The sequence below is a fragment of the Hemitrygon akajei genome, chromosome 6 (genome assembly GCF_048418815.1).
Source record: "Hemitrygon akajei chromosome 6, sHemAka1.3, whole genome shotgun sequence".
Taxonomy (NCBI): domain Eukaryota; kingdom Metazoa; phylum Chordata; class Chondrichthyes; order Myliobatiformes; family Dasyatidae; genus Hemitrygon; species Hemitrygon akajei.
The window spans coordinates 42661771-42684858 of record NC_133129.1 but is presented as its reverse complement, the minus strand read 5'-3'; the positions used below and the strand labels follow the sequence as shown (position 1 = coordinate 42684858).

The 23088-nt window shown below is 37.6% G+C and overlaps 2 protein-coding genes across 10 annotated transcripts in view; one reads left to right on the top strand and one right to left on the bottom strand.

The window, feature by feature from the left end:
- pde8b (phosphodiesterase 8B) overlaps positions 1 to 12754 on the top strand; it is a 272856-nt gene extending 260102 nt beyond the window's left edge. For all 7 annotated transcript variants that reach the window (XM_073048236.1, XM_073048238.1, XM_073048239.1 and 4 more), the window contains 4 exons: positions 1200 to 1338; positions 4589 to 4756; positions 5846 to 5975; positions 7300 to 12754. In XM_073048236.1, coding sequence (XP_072904337.1) covers positions 1200 to 1338; positions 4589 to 4756; positions 5846 to 5975; positions 7300 to 7409 — 547 coding nt within the window. In that variant the 3' untranslated portion in view covers positions 7410 to 12754. The remainder of the gene's footprint in view (positions 1 to 1199; positions 1339 to 4588; positions 4757 to 5845; positions 5976 to 7299) is intronic.
- Positions 12755 to 14758: 2004 nt separating this feature from the next.
- wdr41 (WD repeat domain 41) overlaps positions 14759 to 23088 on the bottom strand; it is a 47349-nt gene continuing 39019 nt past the window's right edge. For all 3 annotated transcript variants that reach the window (XM_073048241.1, XM_073048242.1, XM_073048243.1), the window contains 5 exons: positions 20898 to 21088; positions 20318 to 20439; positions 19560 to 19642; positions 17930 to 18060; positions 14759 to 15240 (listed from right to left, as the gene is read on the bottom strand). In XM_073048241.1, coding sequence (XP_072904342.1) covers positions 15103 to 15240; positions 17930 to 18060; positions 19560 to 19642; positions 20318 to 20439; positions 20898 to 21088 — 665 coding nt within the window. In that variant the 3' untranslated portion in view covers positions 14759 to 15102. The remainder of the gene's footprint in view (positions 15241 to 17929; positions 18061 to 19559; positions 19643 to 20317; positions 20440 to 20897; positions 21089 to 23088) is intronic.

Below are 23088 nucleotides of genomic sequence, written 5' to 3'. Positions count from 1 at the left end.
AAAGGAGGAGGGAAATATCTATAGGGTGAATTCTAGAGTGTAGGGCCTACGTAGCTGAAGTTGTCAATTGACAAATATGCATTTAAGAGAGGGTAGGTTGAAAGGAGGTGTCTGGGGCAAGTCTTGTACACAGAGAGTAGTGGGTACCTGGAACGTGATTCATGAGGTGCTGGTGGAGGCAAATATGATGGAGACATTTAAGAGGCTCCTAGATAGGCATGTGCAGAGAATGGAGAGATATTCACATTGTGTACGTAGAGATGATTGGTTAAAATTTAATTACTGTTTTAATCAGTTCAGCACAACATTGTGGTCGGCAGGGCCTGATCCTGTGCTGTACTGTTCTACTTCCACTTCTGAAATGGCAGGCAGAAAAACATCAGCTGATCCATCAAATCTCTTGAACAATGATTAGATGTTGATAGGGAACTCAAATTTTTGTATTTAAATTCACATTGTATATGGCACCGTTAAGTGTTAGCTCCTACGCCTTGTCTATTTAAATTACTATCTAAACTATTTTATATATAATCATTACATCTATCGGCGCATTCTAAATATTAGCCACTCTGTTGGGAAAAAATGCTTTCCCTCTCAAATCTTCTTTAAAACTTCCCTCTCACCTTTTAATTACTGTATTGGTGCCCCTTTCATGCAAAAAAATCTGACCATCTTCCCTTTCTTTTACTCTTAAAATGTTATATATGTCTATCAGGTCACCCTTCAGCCTATCCAATCTCTTGCCATAACAAATGCCCTCCAGTCCAGGCAACATCCCAGTTAATCTCCTCTGTGCTTTTTCTAGCACAACCACATCTTCCTATAATGTAATCTGTCTGAAGTCTCTCAAATGCTGCCACATCCTTCCTAGTAATTACTAGATAACAGAAGATAAAAATTGGAATTCAACATTATCGCAGTTTTAGCAATGTATAAGCTAGAACAAAATACAAACTGCTGGAGAAACTCAACAGGTCAGGCAGCATCTGTGGAGTCAATAGACAGTCAACATTTCAGGCTGGGATGAGTCCATATGAAGGGTCATCTAACTGTCTGTTCCTCTCCACAAATGCTGCCTAACCCGCTAAGCTCTTCTAGCAGTTAGCTTGTTTTCTGCTTCAGGTTCCAGCATCTGCCGTCTCTTGTATCACCAGGAACAAAATGGCAGTTTGTAATCATTCATCAATTTTTTTTTGCAGGAATCAGTTTCGAACTTTGCGACAGGCAATCATTGACATGGTTTTGGCAACAGAGATGACAAAGCATTTTGAACATGTGAACAAATTTGTGAACAGTATCAATAAACCCATGACATCTCTGGAAGAAACCAGCTTAAATGTAAGGCCTGACCTTAGCATCTTCAATGTGAACATCATGTATCACTGACATAGAATGCACTAGTACAATTAATGGTTGCGATTGACATAGCTCCCTCCCAAGATCAATTAATTCCATAATTTTTATCCATATTGAAATGACATAATTGATTCAATGCAGAAATTTAATCTTAGAGGTTATTGATTTTTGATTATAAACTGAACAAGCTTCTTGCTCATTTTTAATAATATTGCTTGAGGCTTTAGATTGCTGTGTAGCTTTATACATATGCACAGACTCCCATAATAGTTTTTATTTTGCCCTTGAGTCAGGTATCAATACTTTAGAGGGAAGTTATTGAAAGAATGTTGACGTGCAGGCAGACCTGCAAGGCCAACAACTTTAGCATGCCCTTAATTTCCTGAGAAGGTTAAGGGTGGGGTGTGATGGGGGAGGTAATTAATTAATGTGAGGTTGCTTCTACTATATTACAGAACCATGGAACAATACGGTACAATTATAGACCCAACAGCCCAACAAATCTAAGGTGAACACAATGCCCACACAGCTAGACCAAATTCCCTGGGTTTAGCAGCTCATATTTCTCCAAGCCTCTCTAGGTACTATCCAAATGCTTAAATGACACTAATGTACCTACATCAAACACTTCTTCTGATACCTCTTTCTATATACTTAACACCCCCTGCATGAAAATATCATCTCTTTCAAATCTTTCCCCCTCACCTTAAATCCCTGTCCCATAATTTTGGGCTCCCTGGTCCTGGGGAAAAGAAAATTAACATCCACCTCATCTACACCTCTCATAATTTAAAGTCACCCCTCATTCTCCTATGTTTGAATAAAGGAATAAAGACCAGCCTCTTCCTATAACTCAGTCCTCTATGCTTGTCAACATCATCATAAATCTTCTCTGAACTCTTCCTACTTTGTCTTTTCTATGCAGAGTACTACAAGTGCAGCTTCACCAATAACTTATACAACTACAGCATAATGTTCCAACTGCAATAGTCAGTGCCCTGACAGACGATGGCCAGCATGCTAAATGCTTTTCTCACAACCCCTCCTGTGCACTTGTATTCCTAAATTCCTATGTTCCATTATCCTGCTTGGTGCCCGACTAATATTGTAAGTAAGAATTTACCAACAAGTATCTCCAAATTGCGATGGAGGAAAAACTGGAATGACAGTATTCCCATGTGCTTAATTCCCTTGTTCTTTAGGTGGTAAAAACTGTGGATTTTGGAGATGCTTCCAAGGAAGATTAGGTAGAATATCTTTCAGAGAGCACGGATTACAATCAGGGGAGATTTGCAGGGGAATTTGTTGAATAATAATTTCAGATAATCAACCATTCCACCCTGCATCTTATGTTGCCTATATTTAGTTTTGTTCTTTCTCCCCTCTTAAGACAATGCCAGATATAATTTGTCTCCTCTTATTTATTCTATCCCAGACATATCTTAAGTTATTGAAAATCAAAATGATCAGTACATATGTTAAGATTCAAAATAAAAAGAGAAAATGCTGGAAACACTCAGCAAGCTATGCAGAGTGTATGGCAAGAAAAACAAATCAAATCAAATCAAGTTTCATTATTACTCAACCACAGCCAAATGAAACAGTGTACATCTGGACCAAGGTGCAAAGCATACAAAACACATTCACAACAGTGAGCAAAAACATCATGCAAAAAAATAACATACATAGTCCAAGTCCCTGAGCGACATGTCCTGCATATTGTTAGTACAGTTCCCAGCAATTCAGCCTGTCACTCCACCGATTGAACACTGGAGGACAGCACTAACAGGAGAGGCCAGCCACCAAATGGTGTCTCCTCACCTGGACTGCAGCAGCAGGCAAGCCCACAACTTGAGGCCTAGTCCTTGTTACAACCAAGGCTACACAGCTCCCACGCTGTCCATCACACTACAAAACAAGGAAAAAAGGCCTGTGACATCTTACATTATCAATGTTCAACAGGGTCTTGTGATCGCAAGAGGAACATCCAAGACAATCACTCAGAGTTTCACTGCATGCCACCTTTGCGCACCAATTCCAATACCTTCAAGTAGCAAGCAGCAATATGGTCTGCACAAGGTCGACTCCTCCCTCTCCGACATGTTGGCCGGCTGTTCCAACACCCCAGCCCTCTATTCTGATTAAACCTGCTGTGTCCGAAGTTCTTTTAGTCCAGTATAGTCTTGCAATCATAAAAAACATACGGTACTTAACAAAGAAAAAAACACCTTTGGTTGGCTCCTGAGAGGCTGATGCATCTGAACATGCCACCATCTTACTACTGGAATGATTGACATTTGGAATTGACAGAATTGACATTTGAAATCGAAGACACTTCTGTATTTCCAGCTTTTTAAGCTCTTGTACCTTTGATTGTTCACTAGCTTTTACATTATACTTTCAACTTCATCACTACAAAATCTCCTGGTGCCCACTCAGTCACAGACCCTTCCTTTTGTTCTCTCTGTTCTTTTCCCCTTTGTCATTTAAAACTTATTTTATATATATTTTCATGGTTCAGATGATAGGTCAGCAAACTAAATGATGTTTCGCATTCTGCAGGTCCTCCCTAAACTGAGTACTTCCAGCATCTTTCTGTTTTTATTTCAACTTTCCAGCAGCTTCAGTATTTCATCTGTTTCAAATTTTAAAATCTGAAATTTGCAGATGCTTAAGATGCGAAATAAAAACTGAAAGCAGTGAAAATCCTCAACCAGTCAACATGCATCTGAGGAAAGGGGTCTTTGATTTGCAAAATATTAACTCTTTCTCTTTCCACTGATTTTGGCTGACCTGCTGAGAATTTCCAGCATTTTATCTTTCTATTTCCCCATCAAATTAATTCCAATTGATATGAATGGAGCTGTACTGCAGTAATAGACATTGTTCTTCACATAACTTGTAACAGTGCAATTAGCTAAGTTCTGATAATGCTCTCTGCTAAATTTTCAATTTGCTACCATTTTGTTTTATATAGGAAAATACTATTCATTATTGAAAATAACGGCCTCTCTGCTAACCTGCCCATGTACTAGACTTTCCTCCAGCTGAATAGCAAGACCAGTATGAAGCAGAGCTTTTCGGAGTAAAAGTAGCCTTTATTGTATATATAAAACCTCCCAAAGAATCATTCCATGAAATTTATAGGGTTATTCTCCAATTTTGCAAGCTAAATTCTGCCACAAATTTTTAAATGCTGGTATGTATGGATTAATTTTCACTTGTGTTCCAGAGTGAAAGCAGTGATGGTGAATGCCCTTCCAGTATAAAAAATGCAATGGAGAACAGACTGCTCATTAAACGCATGTTGATTAAATGCGCTGACGTTGCTAACCCTTGCCGTTCAATCAACCTGTGCATTGAATGGGCAGGAAGAATTTCAGAAGAATACTTTGCTCAGGTAATATTGTAATGTTTCAACATTTTTAAGACTAAATGGACGTTAGTTGTCTCAAATTAGTATAGCTGAGTATGAGATTTAATGCTTTCATGTTGCAGAAGACTTATTTTTCTGTTTTCCATTGTCATGTTTCAGTGTAGATTAACAGTCATTGTTATTCCTTGTTAGTATAAACAGCTGAAAGGATTGTAACAATTATTTGCATATTTATGCTGGAGGAGTAAAGTACTTAAATTTACCCAAATTTAGCCATGCAAGTCAGAGCCTGGGTTCCAAGAAAACTTGGGACACTGCAGTTTCGCTGAGTGTCCTGCATTTAAAATCAACCAAGTTTCCTATTCCTATCACTTACAGCTATGAATGTGCATGTTTAGTTGCTGTTAGAGGAGAGAATCAACTTTAGATATATTGCCCCTCACAGTTGATCCTCTGCCAAAACTTGCAGTCAATTACATGAATAATAGTCATAGAGCACTATAGCACAAAAAGAGGCCCTTCAGCCCACCTAGTTTTTGTTGAACTGTTATTCTGCCCAGTCCCAACAACCCACATCGTGACCATAGCCCTCCATACCCCTCTCATCCATGTACTTAATCTAACTTCTCTTAAATGTTGCAATTGCACCTGAATCCATGAAATAGTTATTTGAGTAAAGGGTCAGAAATAAACAAGAGTCCATGAAAATAAAGAAGGCAGCAACACTTAGAGCCAAGTTAAAAATGTGAAAATGGAGCACTAAAGTAAACCGGTGCATTTGATCTGTATTACAGCATAACCTCATGTGCTTGTTTTCATCAAAGAATAATTAATATTTTCTAGTTCATACTTCCAGTGGGTTTACACTCAGCCTAATTTTCTACCGTGTGTGGTTTAGAGGGCAATCCCTTCTTGTTATTGGATGTCAGAGTTAGAAAATTCTTCAGTTGGCTTAAATCCATCAATTTTGCCCATCATGATCCTGTTACTGGCCATCACCTTGAAGAAACTAAAACTATACACTTCATATCTTGTGTGTTGACACATTGTCCTCTTTACTATATTGGTGTGACAATCACTTTTGAATTAATAAATACATTTTTTTATCAACAGACAGATGAGGAGAAAAGCCAAGGTCTCCCAGTTGTGATGCCAGTCTTTGACAGGAATACATGCAGTATTCCAAAATCTCAGATCTCATTTATCGACTATTTTATAAATGATATGTTTGATGCTTGGGACGGTAAGAATTGCATTTGTTTTTAAATTTATAAGTAAATACCAACTCACTATATGATTCCCACACTGTTTTAGGATAAATACACTCAGTGGCCACTTTATTAGGTACAGCTGTACACCTGCCTATTAATGCAAATATCTAATCAGCATGTGCCAGCATTCAATGCATAAAGGCTTGCAGACAGGATCAAGAAATACAGTTGGTGTTCAGAGCAAACAACAGAATGGGGAAGAAATGTAATCTAATTGACTTTTAACGTGGAATTATTGGTGCCTAACAGAGTGGCTTGAGTATCCCCAAAAAAGCTGATCCTAGGATTTTCACACGACAGTCTCTTAGAGTTTACAGAGAATGGTGCAAGAAGCAAAAAAAAAGTCCTCCAGTAAGTGGCAATTCTGTAGGTGAAAATGCTATGTTAATGAGGCAGATCAGAGAATAGCCAGACTGCTTTAAACTGACAGGAAGATGATAGTAACATGTATAACCACACTTTACAACAATGGTGTGTAGAAGAGCTCTGAATGCACAATACAGAAAACCTTGAACTGGATGGGTTACAATGGTAGAAGACCACACCTGGTTCCATTCCTATACATAATAAAGTGGTCACTGAGTGTACTTCTCACTGAATGTATTTAATGCATACGAATTCTGCCAACCTGGTGTCAGTGCAACCTAGTGTGAGGCAGGCTGGAAATTCTGTCTGTATGTACTAGTAGGGATTTATTGCTCAGATGAAATTATGGCAGCTTAAAGCAGAATGTAAGAGAAATTGAAAAACATGATTTACATTAGTATGTTGTCCAGCTATTATGCATTCAAGAGAAGTTATTATTTAGCAAAATAACTTTTAACATGTTTCTCAAGGAATGCCACGGGTTATATCAAAGAGAAAAAAATATGCAGATCTTATCAAATTTTGCCCACATCGGTGTGTTTGGTTACAACCCTTGCATACAAGTATAAGTTAGATCCCAGACACAAAGATACACACAGGGAAGGAGGTGATCACCCCAAACAGTTTTTATATTTCATCTAGCAGTAGAACACTTTTGGCAGAAATTTGGAAGCATAAGATTTGCTTTTTCACTTAGCAGGGTTGGTTGGTGGTTGGAACTGAAGAGAATAATCCTAAATGAAAATCTCAGTGTTGTTAAACATTGCAAATATTTTCATTTTAAGTTGCCTTAATGTAAATACTATATTTCATAAATTGAAAGGTCCAGCTTATCATTATTTCTTTTTATGGAAAAGATTAATAGTGAATTAAGTATTTTTAAATAATTTATTGATCGTTTTCATGAAATGTTAACTATTTTCCTTTCAGCATTTGCAAACCTGCCCAATTTAATACACCACTTAACTGAGAACTACAAGTACTGGAAATCTTTAGATGAATCCAATTATAAAGGTCTACGACCACCTTCTGACCTTTAAAGGTGAAAGGACATCTTTCTTGTCAACTTCATTCTAACTTATGACTCAAGCCATTAAGAGATTCTATTTTAATTCAAGTGACCATGTTACAATGTAATATAAATCCTACATAAAGCAGGAAATACAGTATGCAGGAAAATTCAGTTCATTCAGAATCATCATAGCGGTGTCCCATCAACAAAGAGAATTGCACAGATTTCTGAATTTCAAGATATTTTACTGCCATTCCAGAAGTCAATGAGTCACACAGAGGAAAAGAACTTTTGTCAAGAGAAACAAATGCAAAAATCTTTGTTTCTATAATAATTAACCTAAAGATATAATTTTACATGTAATTATGCCTTTGGTTTACCACATTGTTTTTTCCTCTAAGTTGCAGATTCGTGCAAGGATTAGGGAAATTTTTTTCTGTTAATTTGACAGCATTTCAGGTAAATGACATTTGCAGCATTAAGGCAAGTGATAATAACAGTTTACATATTCTATTAATATTTCTTAAGAAGGAAAAACCTTTCCCAGTGAAGTAACAAATCCATTCAACAAACTTTTGTGAGGTGGAAATTCATTGTCATGTCATTGTGTATATATTGAATTAATATTTTAATCTATAACTTTGCCAAGATCTTTTCTTCTACCTGCAACCAGATTAATGTGGTTAAATTAATTTTCTTTTCTAAAATATGTTAACTATGTCAAATATATTTCCATATTTCACAATAATTCATGTGGCAATAAACACTAATTACATTTTTCCCACATCAGTATCCAGTGTAACAACCCCTATCTGTGCTCTATTGTTCTGAACAAGAGTTCTAAACACAATCACATGATAGTCATGGATGAGGAAAAATATTTGTCTCATCTTTCATTCAGACGTGATGTCCCCAATTGTGCCACATTAAATATTTTTAATGAATGCTTATGTTTTACCTTCATTATTCTTCAGAGTCTATTTCCATATATTGATCATGTGACACTTATTGTTTTTAGTCACACATTTATCTTTTGTTTGATCGATTTGAGGCCACTTGCCAAGTTCTTACAATTTAGATTACAGAATGTTTATATATTTTATTCTCACAAATAATTAACCATTTTGATATCCACTTGTGCCTTTTCTTCCCTCTGAAAATTCAAATCACGTTGTGTTTTTGCACTCTGGCCACTGATGCTAGCCAGCAGCTGCACACTTCTTCACTGGAATACCTCCAATGCCTTCAGTAGCTCCTTTGTTTCTCTGTACCTAGAACTGGAACAGTGCCAATACACAGGCTGTCCAGAACACTAATCATTTGGATAATAATTCCCTTAAACTTCTATCCTTTTATGTTTCGGCATTCCATTGCTTTGTTGATTGTTGCTGTGATTAGAGTCTGAGACTGCCAAAGCTCCCCAAACTCCAGAATTAGGCTATTTGGCCCAGCAAGTCTCCTTTGCCAATCCATCATGGCTGATTTATCACCCTCTCCACCTCATTCTCCTGCCTTCTCTCCATAACGTTTGACACCCTGATTAATCAAGAACTTTTCAACCTCTGCTTTAAATCTACCCAATGACTTGACCTCCACAACCATCTGTGGCAGTGAATTTCACAGATTCACCACCCTCTGGCTAAATAATTACATATCACACATTTATTTTCTGTGTCATAAATAGAAGCAAACACAACATGTGCATGCTGAAACTGATTCATCCATATGAGTCAGCAGCATTCTGTGTAAATATTAATGTGGACAGGGCTTCTTTTCAGCAATTAAATAGGCACATGTTAAAAGGAGTCCACATTCTGGGGTATGTTCCACCTATATCTGTTAGTGGCCGTATGAGGTGGTTGACTAGTAAGCGTGCTGCAAACACATCTGCAAAGTGAGACAACTCCTAAATGAGAAAATAAACATATGCGGGACCAAAAATAAGACTTTAGGTAAAGCAAGATTCAATCACTAAGGTGAAACATACATATTGTAAAATGTATGTGTGTACATTTGTAAATAGAAGAATTTAACAAAATATACAACTGTTTATAGAAAATACAGCAGTAATTTTGTTCATTACTGGGACAATATGTGTAACAATAAACAATTTTAAAAAAATGCTGTTTTATCAATAAATGTTACCTCTAAACAGTATGTAAAATAATGTGTAACATAAACTTTTATCATGATTCCAGCCAGGTACAGGTATTGATTTTGACCGACATTTCAATGACAAACTCTGCCATCTTCATCAAGGATGATGCCTGGGCATGTCTAGTTCAATGGTATTTATACCCCCGGCATCTGTTCCTCCTGATTGGTTCATCCTCATCCAATCAGGTTTCTGCTGTCCCACATTGTTTTAACATGTAACATATGTGCACAAGCTTACAATGCATCAGTGGTAAGATTTAAGTGGATACATTGTTGAGTAGTTATATGGAGGATAACTCAACAATGTAATAAAATTATAAAACAAATTAGAGGTCATGGGTTAAAAGTGAAAGGTGAAATGTTTAAAGAGTACACTCAGAAGGTGGTAAGAGTGTGGAATGAGCTGACAGCATAAGTGGTGGATGCAGAGTTGATTTCAATATTTAAGAGAAATTTGGGATAGGTACATGGATGGGAGGAGTATGGAGGGCTTATGGTTTGGGTGCAAATCAACAGGATTTGGGTGATTAATGGTCAGCACTAAATGGGCTGAAGTGCCTGCTACTGTGCTGTTGTGTTCTATGACTCTATTGCAAGTGTGTGGGTTCAAAGATCTTCACAACATTGTGAGCCAAAGGGCTTGTATTTTGGGAATAGGTTGGGTAGGTGAGAAAGGTTAATGTTCATGCAGTTTTTCATTCTACTCATTGAACATGAATAAACTAGACATGTGAAGTTCAAACATGCAAGAGGAGCAGAGTGTCCAATTTTAATGTCAACCACATAGATAGATAGATAGATAGATAGATAGATAGATAGATAGATACTTTATTCATCCCCATGGGGAAATTCAACATTTTTTCCAATGTCCCATACACTTGTTGTAGCAAAACTAATAACATACAATACTTAACTCAGTAAAAAATATGATATGCATCTAAATCACTATCTCAAAAAGCATTAATAATAGCTTTTAAAAAGTTCTTAAGTCCTGGCGGTTGAATTGTAAAGCCTAATGGCATTGGGGAGTATTGACCTCTTCATCCTGTCTGAGGAGCATTGCATCGATAGTAACCTGTCGCTGAAACTGCTTCTCTGTCTCTGGATGGTGCTATGTAGAGGATGTTCAGTTTTCCATAATTGACCGTAGCCTACTCAGTGCCCTTCGCTCAGCTACCGATGTTAAACTCTCCAGTACTTTGCCCACGACAGAGCCCGCCTTCCTTACCAGCTTATTAAGCTTATTATATACAAATAACACCATTTTGACTTTAGCATATTTACCAATCAACAAAATCTGCTGAAGGGGCAGTGCAATCCAGATCCATTTATGTTTTTATGGTTCCATGTTGTCAGCAGGACCTGAAGGTATTCTTCAAGCAGGAAGGATAGATTGGATCTACTCTAGAATAGGCTTCTTCCTCCATCCCTTCCCTGGAATTCTGCTTGCAAATACTATAGTTCTATTCCCACCAACACTTCACCCCATCACAATTACTCTCTTATCTTTGCTTTGGGATTGTTCCAGCAGGGTGACAGCTACCCACCATCAAGCAAACATTGTCACCTACTGGAACACCTTTCCCAACAGCTTTGGTCGGAACTCCTACTGGAGTATAGAAGGACCAGGGAGAAAGATTTCCCACTCATCAAGCTCGAAGACCTGATCAGTGTGTTTGTCACTTTCTTCAACAGGATGCTTTGAGTACAAGTTATAAACCCTTTACAAGCTATTTGGATTCTGACAATAACTTAAGTATATTAAATGCTGACTATAAGTATGCATTTTGGGCAGTAAAATACTTTGTTCACTTTTTACTGTACCTATGTTAGTACAATTTAATCCATCAACTCTGATTCATGAAAATCTTATACTTTACAAAGCAGGTATCCAAGGTGAGGTTGGTATTTGCTGAATGTGGAAGTAATGCTTCAGTTATACAGAGGATTGAGCTGTAAAGCAGAACAAATTCAAGTGCTGAACAGTCCATTCTTGCTCTTATTCCTTTATGCATCAAACTATCTACTAAATACATCTGTAATTTCTGTTTCAATAATTCCATCTTGACATGTTCTGCACTGCTGAAAGAAATCTCTCAAATTCATTATCTGTAAATAGCTATGTCAAGTTGATATACCCTTTTTATGGACCTGAACACAAGTGGAATGGTTTATATTGTTCACTGTATGAAGCCCACTCTGTTTTTGGTATCCATTTCATCCCTTTCTGCCAGTTCCTTTAACTGTATCCTCTTTTTTTTTCAAGCAGATGTTAGGACTGCAGTAATTTTTCCAATGAATTTCCAGAAAGGTGCATTGCTTTATGAGGAACTAAAACAACTGAAAGGAGTATTTGTGTTTAGCTTAAATACAAGTCAATTGTCATTTGATAGAGTATAACAAATTGATAAATAGAATCTCATTAATTTCAAAGCCAAACAAAAATGTTTATATTAACACCGTATCAATGCAGGTGAAAAGAGTTGGCCAGACCAGATCATTTGAATGACAGAAAAGGCCTGAGAGTCAATGGCATATGCCTGTTTGTATATTCTTCTTCGGCATTCCCTTGTTGGGCTTTACGATGACATGATTTCACTCTGGTTTTGTGGTTCCTCAGATGTTGAGAATGACGTGGAGACATTGACAGGATGCAGAGCTTGGCTGAGAAGTGGCAGATGGAGTTCAATCCACAAAAATGTGAAGTAATACACTTTGCAAAGTTCAAGATTAATGGCAGGATTCTTAATGTGGAGAAACTTCAGAATCTTGGAGTCCACATCCATAAATCCCTTAAATTTGCTGGGCAAGTTGATAGGGTGGTTAAGGTGGTGTATGGTGTCTTGGCCCTCAATAGTCAGGGGATTTGAGTCCTAGAACCACGAGACAATGTTGCAGCTCTAGAAAACTCTGGTTAGACCACACGGACGATTGTGTTCAGTTCTGGTCACCTCAGGATGTGGAAGTTTAGAGATTGCAGATGAGATTTACCAGAGTGGTGCCTGGAATAGAGAGCATGTACTGTGAGGAAGGGTTCAGTGAGCTAGAACTTTTCTCTTGGAGTGAAGGAGAATCAGAGGTGATGACAGACATGTAGAAGAAGGTAGGAGGCCTAGATAGAGTGGACAGCCAGCACCTGTTTTCCCAAGGCAGAAGTGGCTAATACGAGAGTGTGTTATTTTAAAGAAATTGGAGGAAAGTATTTTGGGGGGGGGGGGGGGGGAGCTGTCAGGTTTTTTTTCCATACAGAGTGCTAATGCCAGAATGTTAAGTGAGGGGATGTGAGAGATTTTTTTTTTTAAAAACAGAGTGTGGAGGTATTTACATAGACATATGGATGAAAGCAAAATGGAGGGCTATGTGGGAGAGAAGCACAAGATTGATCTTAGAGTAGGTTAAAAGGTTGGCACAACATTGTGGGCCGAATGGCCTGAACTGCTTTGTATTGTTCCTCCTGTCCTGGGGCAGGAGAGCAGGTACTTCCTCCATTTATGTAGGATTTGTGTGCTCACAATGCATGGCTGAGGTTTCTCAATACACCCCCCCAAATGCACCTTCTCTGCTTTGAGCAGATGTGGGTCAAGGATTCCCTGGAGTCACAGAGGATGTTGCACTTTTCAAGAACATTTTAAGGCTGCTATGCCCTCAAGTTATGGCAGAGTAAGCTCTAGATGCCTATTGGTTTCAATGCTGTTTTGAAACATTTTATTTTTCTGACCATAGTCCTATTTCTGCTTTATTGGTTTCCATTTGAATTTCTTTGGCTTTATGATATTTTATGCAAGTGCAGGATTCATTTTGAACAAACTTGCAGCCACAACATATTTACAAGCTGGAACTCTAAGTACGTTGGCTGTCAATGATTTGAAAGAGGAAAAGAGAACAAGATTTTGCACCATTGACAAGCAGCAATAACAAATAATATGTATTATTAAACTCACCACATTAAATATTTTATGAAACTGGATCCTTTCAATTCACAACTGGGAATGTTTGACATATTAGTCACTGGTGCTGATCTTTTATACCACGGAGCTATTTTTAATTATTGTTAAAAGCAATAATAGAATGAGTATCCACCACCTTTATGACCATGATGCTATGGGGTCTATCAAGAAAGGGCAATAACACCTAATACGTGAAAAGAAAAGGCATTGATTTCCTTAATTTATCAGTGGTTTTCAAACTACCATAAAAAGAATTTCGTAAAATCCAACACAAGCACTTATATTTTGCACCATTCAATTATTTTAGCATCAAGAATTTTGCAGTGGTCAGATGCTGAATCAGCAAAGATCACTGGAAACAACACACAAATTTTACTGCCGTCTTCTGCTGAAGGCCAAAATTGATATTCCATTGCATTAATTTTCAAATGGGTTCTAGCTCAAATATCAAGAAACTCGTGTCCAAACAAAATCTGGTGTACAAAGCATTGTTTGTTTTAATTTAGTCTGCTGGAATGCTCTGTTGGCTGAGGATTCTGTGTATAGAGTCTATAGCACCTTACAAAAATGAAAATCCTACAAGTTATTTTTACTCAGTCAGTATGGGCTATTTTATTAATATTTAGTATACTTAAAAGGTATGCATGCACACAATTGATAGACTTAATAGGAGATGTTTAATATATTCAATAATGCAAGTGAATACTTGTCCTTTCTACCCTGTGCGAAATCAAGTACTTACTGATTCCAAATTGTATTAGAATTACTGCCAAGAGCTTTGCTTTATGCAAAGCAATAATCAAATGTAATTGACTTTCTGTGCACAGAATTGTATATAATTCTATTTTATATAAATGTATCCAATTAGTATTCACAACATAATATTTTGTAATATATTCTTGCACTGTATACTTAACTGGATGTTTTGATTTTTATATAAAGCATATTTTATCCTTAGAATTTGAATGCTTATGGTAATTTTCATCAATAAAAATAGCAAATTAAATAATTAGCTTCTAAATGAATTGGATCTGCTCTCACCTCAAGCTGTCTTCATATCTTCACTCTAAACTATTGTCTGATCAATAAAGTGGGCACTGAAGGTAGGTTCATAGTCTTCTGCTGCTGTAGCCCATCCACTTCAAGGTTTGTGTTATGCATGAGAGATTCTCTTCTGCACAGCACTGTTGTAATGCTGTCACCTTCCTGTCAGCTTGAACCAGTCTGACCATTGTCCTTTGACCTCTCCCACAGAACTGCCACTCACTGGATGTTTTTTGTTAATTTATTTATTTATTGAGATACAGCATGAAAGAGCAACAGTGATGGTGGTTGGGTGGATGGCAGTCACAAGATATTTTTCCAAATGTTTTAAATTATACAAAAAATATAAAAAAGCCATATGTCTTCTTGTCACAGATCTTTTAAATATACATCTTCATATTTTAATATTTACAAATCACAGATAAGCAAATATTGGTTGTTCAGAAGACTATTTTCAACATCAATATAAATCCAGAACTAGTACCGGTAACAAAGGCAATCTTAGTATCTTGACACTATCTACAATATCGTGAATCCACAGAAAAATACCTTCCACATCTTTTGAGTTGAAGATTACACATTATCTTGTTCTAATTTTTGGAATAATGCCTTACTCTGTAACTGGGATTCCCTCTGTCCATTCTTCCATGAGATGATGAGGTGATCTGTTGAACATGTTACTAATCCATGCTCTTTAGAATAGAGGAACATCTGGAAATTAAAACAGGAATAATTCAAGAAGCCATTAATTCTATTTGCAGCAAGTTCAAAGTCAATGTATTATCAAAGTATGTATTTGTCATTGTATACTATCATGAGATTTGTTTTCATGCAGGCATTCACAATAGAACAAAGAAATACAATAGAATCAACAAACGCATACACACAAATACTGACAAACAACCAATGTACAAAAGACGATGATCTGCAAATAGAGAAATAAACTGATTCAACTGATTAAAGCAATTAAAGCCTTGTCATAATAGAGCCAAGTGCATCTGCAATCCTTAGTATAAACACTGATTTCAAGTTGGAATATACTTTCAGAATTACTGAAAATATGGCCCAGATTTTGTTGTAATGAAGCTATAACAATTGCCAACACACTGAGATGATCAACTTCTGATTGCAACATATGCAGAGTTAACTACTGAAATCAGTGGCAAAATGATTTACTGCTCCACAAAAGTTGCAAAGGTATATTGTGCCAAAGAAACAGAATCAGGTTTAATATCACCAGCATGTATCTGAAATTTGTTAACTTAGCAACAGCAATACAATGCAATACATAATAATATAACTGTAAATCAGTAATTCATTACAATAAGTAGATATATATATTAACTAGTTTAATTAAAAATAGTGCAAAAACAAATAATATAAAAACAAAAAAGTGAGGTAGTGTTCATGGGTTCAATGTCCACTTAGAAATTGGATGGTAGAAGAAGCTGTTTCTGAATTGCTGAGTTTGCGCCTTCTGGCTTCTGTACCTCCTTCCTGACAGTAACAGTGAGAAGAAGGCATGCCCTGGATTATGGGGGTCCTTAATAATAGATGCCACCTTTCTGAGGCACTGCTCCTTGAAGATGTTTTGGGCCTGTATTCACTACAATTCAGAAGAGGGGTGATCTAATTGAAACCTATTGAATGATGAAAGGCTGTGATACAGTGGATGTGGGGAAGATGTTTCCAATGGTGGGAGTGTCTAAGACCAGAGGGCACAGCCTCAGAATAGAGGGGCATCCTTTTAGAACAGAGGTGAGAAGGAATTTCTTTAGCCAGAGAATGGTGAGTCTGTGGAATTTGTTGCCACAGGCAGCTGTGGAGGCCAAATCTTTATGTATATTTACAGCAGAGGCTGATAGATTCTTGATTGGTCAGGGTATGAAGGGATACTGGGGGAAGGCAGGAAATTGGGGCTAAGAGAAAAAATGGATCAGCCATGATGAAATGGCAGAGCAGACGATGGGCAAATGTCTGCTCCTTTATCTTATGGCTTGAAGATACTACATAGACTAGCACCCAAGATGGAGATGACTAACTTTACAACTTTCTGCAGTTTCTTTCAATCCTGTGTAGTAGCATCCCATCCCACCCCCTCCCCACCCCATACCAGACAGTAATGCAGCCTGTCAGAATGCTCTCCATTCACTCTCCACTCATAGAAGTTGTTGAGTATATAGGTGACAAACAAAATCTTCTCAAACTCTTAATGAACTATAGCCACTGTCTTGCCTTCTTTATAGCTGCATTGATATGTTGGGACCAGGTTAGATCCCTGACACTATTAACTTGAAACTGCTCACTCTCTCCACTTCTGATCCCTCTAAGAGGATTGGTTTGTGTTCCCTCGTCTTACCCATCCTGAAGTCCACACTCTGCTCTTTGGTCTTTGAAACTAGATCAGAAATCTGCTTTAATCTCACTGAATGGCAGAATTAAGAAATTACCTGTTCCAGTTCTTCATTTCTCTTCTCCCTTCTGTTATGCCCGTGGCCCCCTCCTTTTTGAGAATCGCAGGATCGCTATTGATTCGAGTCAGGAGACCCAGGAAATGAGAGAAAGACATGCAGAATCCACAAAGAGTTGGGAATGTGTCCTGGCCTCCGAAAGGCGGAACCATTGATAACGGCTATTGTCTCTTGGAGACGGAATTGTGTATTGAATCCTGTACGATGCATCAAAGCCCCCAGGCAATGAACCGAGGGGGGGGGGGGGTTGGTGGAGGGATTGCATCATCCCACCCTGATTGACATCTGCGACCCTGTGAGTCAGGATAAAAAGAGGGTCTGGGGGAACAGCCCCTCAGACGCACCAGAAGAAACGCTAGCGATCCCGTAATAGCAAAAACCAGTGGGAAGGCCACGTGCGTCTATTTCCATTTGCCCCGGAATCGGTGGGCCTTTACCATGAAAGAACGGTTTTTAGCTAACAACGGGGAAATCAACTCCCAACGACTCTCGAAGGATTGACATCATAAAAGGAAGGGGCAAGTTTTAACCCGTCTTTCTCTCCAACCAAAAAGCTGCAGCTTGAAGGAATTAAAGTGACTTTTATATTTCCATCGGACAATACATTATCCCCTAGACAACAATAGAGCTATTTCTTATTGATTATTATTATACCCGCGCTTTAGATTTAGTATTGATGACGTATATTATCTGTAGGTTTGCATTGATATTATTTTGTGTATTTTTATCAATACTGTTAAAAATAGTACCATCAGACTTCAACGGACCTCTCTATCTTTGCTGGTAAGTGACCCAGTTACAGGGTACGTAACACTTCCAGCCTAACCTTTTCTTTGTTAGTTCATAAATAAACTGAAACATTTTATAAGACGTTATGGACAATAGTTAGCAGTAGAGTAAAGAAGTGTCCACACTACACAAATACTCACTTGCACTGCACCTGAATGACCGATCAAATCACCAGTTATCTCCAAAATCTTCAACACAGAACACTCCAACTTGCGTTTTGATTGGTTTTGCTGCTTGTTTGGCCTCCCAATTCCCCACATACTAAAAATCCCTAAAATCAAACAGGCATCAACCTCATTATATTGTTACAACCAAATTAATTAAGGGATCACAAATGAAAACCAGTTCTGCAAACATTTAGATGACTCTCTAAGACATTTTGCCAGAAATAAAATATAACTGAAAAGTGACCTAATGCATCTATTAAAAATTAATGCATTTGGAAATTTGACTTCTTTGATACAAAATGGACCCTGAAATTCTCAGGTGACACAGTTCAAAATATAAAGCATTGCACAAAATGGAATTAAAATATCATAACAGAGTAGATTCCATATACTTAAACACAATGCTAACTCAGCAGAGTTTTACTCCATTCTGAAAATACGATATAGGACTGCTTAGGAAAACAGCAGCTTGTAGTGTTGCCACAACCATAAATACCAAGAGATAATTAAATAGATAACGTGTGAAAGAGACTCAAGATATATACCCACAATCAACAACACAGCAGTGAATTACAAGGCTACGCTACATGAGTTGCAAACATCTTGAGCCACCCAGTAGTCAGAAGTCCTATCTAATATTGCTTATTGGTACCAATCCAGACTATTCCTTTTGCTTTAATGTCCTCCAGTCTTATAATTCTCAGAGACATCTGCAATCCTACAATTATGGCAAGTTGAGCATCCACAAATTTAAATGGTTTCACCAATGGGAGTTTACTGTCATTTGTGTGCACAGTGTAGCCTGATTAGCTTTATTTGTCACCTGTATATTGAAACATACAGTAAAATGTGCTGCTTACATCAATGACCAGTACAGTCTGAGGATGTGCTGGAAGCAGCCCACAAGTGTCACCATGCTTCTGGAACCAACCTAGCACGCCCACAACTTACTAACCTGTACACCTCTGGAACACGGGAGGAAACAGGAGCACCTGGAGGAAAGCCACATGGTCACAGGTAGGACGTACAAACTCCTTACAGACAGTGGTAGGAAAAGAATTCCAATTGCTGATGCTGTAAAGTGTTACACTAGCCTCTACACTACCATGCTGCCTATGAAGCAGTGCAATGTTGTCCCTATATTTGCTAAGAAAGGCAGGAAGTTCTCATGTTATCATTATTTACGTAATTTGAACAAAAGGAGAGGAGAAATATTTACACACCAAAGCTAGGCAAGTACATGCTATGTTCATTGATCTAAACACAACTAGAGGCAACCTGAAGCAGCTCACCAATTAGACTTTGCTACATTCAGGCAGTGTAGCAGAACAGGAGAGGAAAAAGTGTTGCTTGCAGCACAGGAGAATTGCTCCTTCTATCATCATGTTAAGTTGAAAAGAAAGTTATAATTTTTTAGCAGGCACTTGCACACCAAGTACCCATGCAAGAAAACAAAAGCAGCTCAGCAGGGTTACATGCCTGCTTAAGCTGACTAATTTTTAAGTGTTTCTAACCAGACATTGCGATCCTTACTGCTGGCAAAGGTTATATCTAGAGAATTAAGTTGTATCTACTAATGTATATAACGTTAAGTTACACCAACCTGATGTAGCAGGTTCTGCTGGAGGAAGTTCCTGCAATACCCAAAGGCGAACACTGCCATCAACAGAGCAGGAGATCAACTGGCTGTAAAACATTGAAATTCAGAAATTATTTTCAGAGCACATGTCAGCCATTTGTTGTAACCTGACAATAAAATCCAATTTAAAACTCTCATTTCAGGTAAATAAAAATACATGTTCAAATGCATTAGAGCACCACCAAAGCGTAGCAGTTAGTGTGACACTATTACAGCTCAGGGCATCGGAATTCAGAGTTCAATCCTGGCATCCTCCATAAGAGTCTCTGTATGTCTCCTCGTAGAATATGTGGGTTTTCTTCAGGTCCTCCAGTTTCCTCCCACAATCCAAAGACATATTGGCTAAATTAATTGGTCATAGTAAATTGTCCCGTGATTAGATTAGGCTTAGGGTTGTCAGGGACTGCTGGGTGGTGTGGTTCAAAGGGCTGGAAAGGTCTATTCAGTGCTACATCTCCAAATAAATAAAATATCAGAGACATATGCATTGTTCACTTCTATAAAATAAAAACTTTTTAAAAAAATTTTGTTCTTGAAAGTAGAACAAAATCTCTCAACTTTCTTTCAACTTAAAATATTTTCTGAACTTACAAGATACAATTCAAGTTAGTAATCACTTCTAAATTAGCAGTGCACATTCATTTAAAATTATTACAATGTTCCCATGCTGCAAGCCTGCTGCTTTATCTATAATAGATGGTTTAGAATTCGAACTTGCATACTTATTTGGCAACTTTGCAATATGCAGCACTCGGGAATCATGTGCCACTTGTTGGTAGGCAATCACAGTTCTCATCTGAAGATTATACACGTAAATTCCTGTCCCAATCGCAGCAAAAATATTCTACAGATAAGAAATACAAGAATTTAAAGTTTAAAACACCACAAACATTATTTAGCTTAATAACAAATCCTTGTTTTAAATAAAAAGCATGGAGCATGGAGGAATTTAGCAAGCTGTTCATATGGTGATCTGATGAGTTGTTTCGTAGCATGCATGCGATCAATCACATAAAAACCACGGGGGGGGGGGGGAGGAAGAAAGTTAAGGAGTTCTCATGTTATCATTATTTATGTAATTTTAACAAAAGGAGAGGAGAAAAGCCAACTTCAAATAATTACAAACCAAAGCTAGGCAAGTACATGCTATATTCATTGATCTTGCCATTAAACTAGCAGGTAGTCTTTTGTGTTCAATTCAGAACAATAAAATAAGAACTGTATAATTTTTTTAATATTTTCCAAATATTAAGTATATAGATATAGATCTTGAAAGAAGTGCCATCTTTTTTTAAGCTTTACCTCTCTATCTGAAGTCAGATGATGAATGCAGGTTTCAGACTGGTTTGGAGTCTGTGATATCTTTATCTCAGCTGGTTTGTCATATTGTGGCGCAGCATTCCAGAACTGAGATTCAAATGCTTTAACTGTCCAGTCCAGCGCATCCCAAATTATTAATTCACCCACATGGGATCCAGTTGCAAAAGTATCATCTATTCACGCAAACATAAAATGCACCAAAATCCAAATGAAACTAGTATACAAAATAGTTTGGCAGCAAAGTATCTGATGAAAGCAATATACATAATTTCACTTAAAGCAAGCTGCTAAAATAAAAAAAACTTGCCTTCATTTTTTTTATTTCTCTAATTAATTATGATGTACAAGAGACATCAGCAACAATCGAGAAATCTGGCTGAATTTCTTATTGAGATTTAATTTTTTTTTAAATCATTTCTATGAAATCTGAAATGTTTCTCTAGATTACATCAAATTATTATTATTTAATAAAATCCAGTCCCACTAATAACATGGTCAGTTTGTAATAAAAAGTATTTGAGCACTAAAATCATCTTTCAAAACAAGTAAATAACATCAAAGTGTTAAGAGATAACGATCATACAGGTATCAGTAACAACACATGTAAAAATTAAGTCCTATTTGTCAGATTCCAATTCTTACTGCAAAGCTCGTGGATTTCTACTGGGAGGATATTCAAAATACTTAAATGATCCTTGAGAACAAAGAACTGCTCCATCTTTCTCTCCCTTTCTACTTTGATCCTACTTTGTCAATTTCTGGAGGAAAGCCAAAAAAGATCAAGGCACTTTTCATCTGTCAGAGATATGAAGAATGATGTTGGTACTCATATTCTTTCCTCAACAGATGTTCAAAATTGAAGAATTATAATGTATATTTAAAATACTAATAATGCCTTTTCCCTAACTATAATAGGTTATATAAAATATTATATACAATAACTAAATGCATAACCAGATGAAGTGTTCAAGTACATCTTCAATCTCTCATTAACTGGTAGGATCTGAGGTTCCCCTTGCTTCAAAAGGGCAGCAATCATAGCAATGAGCTGCTTAAATGACTATCGCCTGGTAGTACTCAGACCTACTTTATTGAAGTATGACTGGTCATGGTTAGGACTAACTCCTGCCTGAGCAAATACCTGAATCTACTGCGATTTGCCTACAGGTCTACAGTGGACACAATCTCACTGGCTATCCACTTAGTTTTGGAGCACTAAGACTACAGCAATACAAAAATCAAGCTACTGTTTATTGATTACAGCTCAGTGTGCAACACCATCAAAAAGCTTCCAAACCTTGGCCTCTGCTCCTCCCTCTGCAACTGGATCTTCGACTTCTTTATTGGGTCAGTGTGAATCCATAACAGCACCTCGGGTGCACATCAAACATGAGCTCTATTTTCTCTAAACTCAAGGCTGTGTGGCTAAGCACAGCTCAAATGCCTTCTAGAAAATTGGTATGAACTCTACTGTTGTTTGCAGAATCTCAGATAACAATGAGAAGGTGTACAGGAATAAGATAGATTGACTGGTTGAGTGGTTTTAGATAACAATTTTGCACTAAATGTCAGCAAGGAAACAAAAGTAAAGAGAATACACACCAGTCCTCTTTGAGAGGTCAGCAGTGAGCAGCTTCAAGCTCCTGAGCACCAACATCTTAGAATCTATCCTGTGCCCAAAACATTGATGCAATCATGAAGAAGGCGTGCCAACAGCACTACTTCATTAGGAGTTTAAGGAGATTTGGTATGGCACTAAAGACGTGCAAATTTCTACAGTCAAAAAGTGGAGAGCATTTTGACTGGTTGCATCACAGCCCGATTTGGAGACTTGAATGCACAGGATCACAAAAGGCTGCAGAGAGTTTTAGATAGCCAGTTCCATCACAGCTACAACGCTTTCCATCATTGAGGCCATCTTCATGAGTCAGTGCCTCAAGAAGGAGTCATCCATCATTAAAGACCCTCACGTCCAGGACTTGGCCTCTTCACATTACTACCATCAGGGGGGACGTACAGGAACCTGAAGATCAACTCCCAGTGTTTCGGGAGCAGCTTCCTTCTCTTCGCCATCAGATTTCAGAATAGCCCATGATCATTAACCTCATTAGTCACCTTTTGCACTATTTATTTTTGTAACTTAAAGTAACTTTATGTATTATAGTGTACTGCT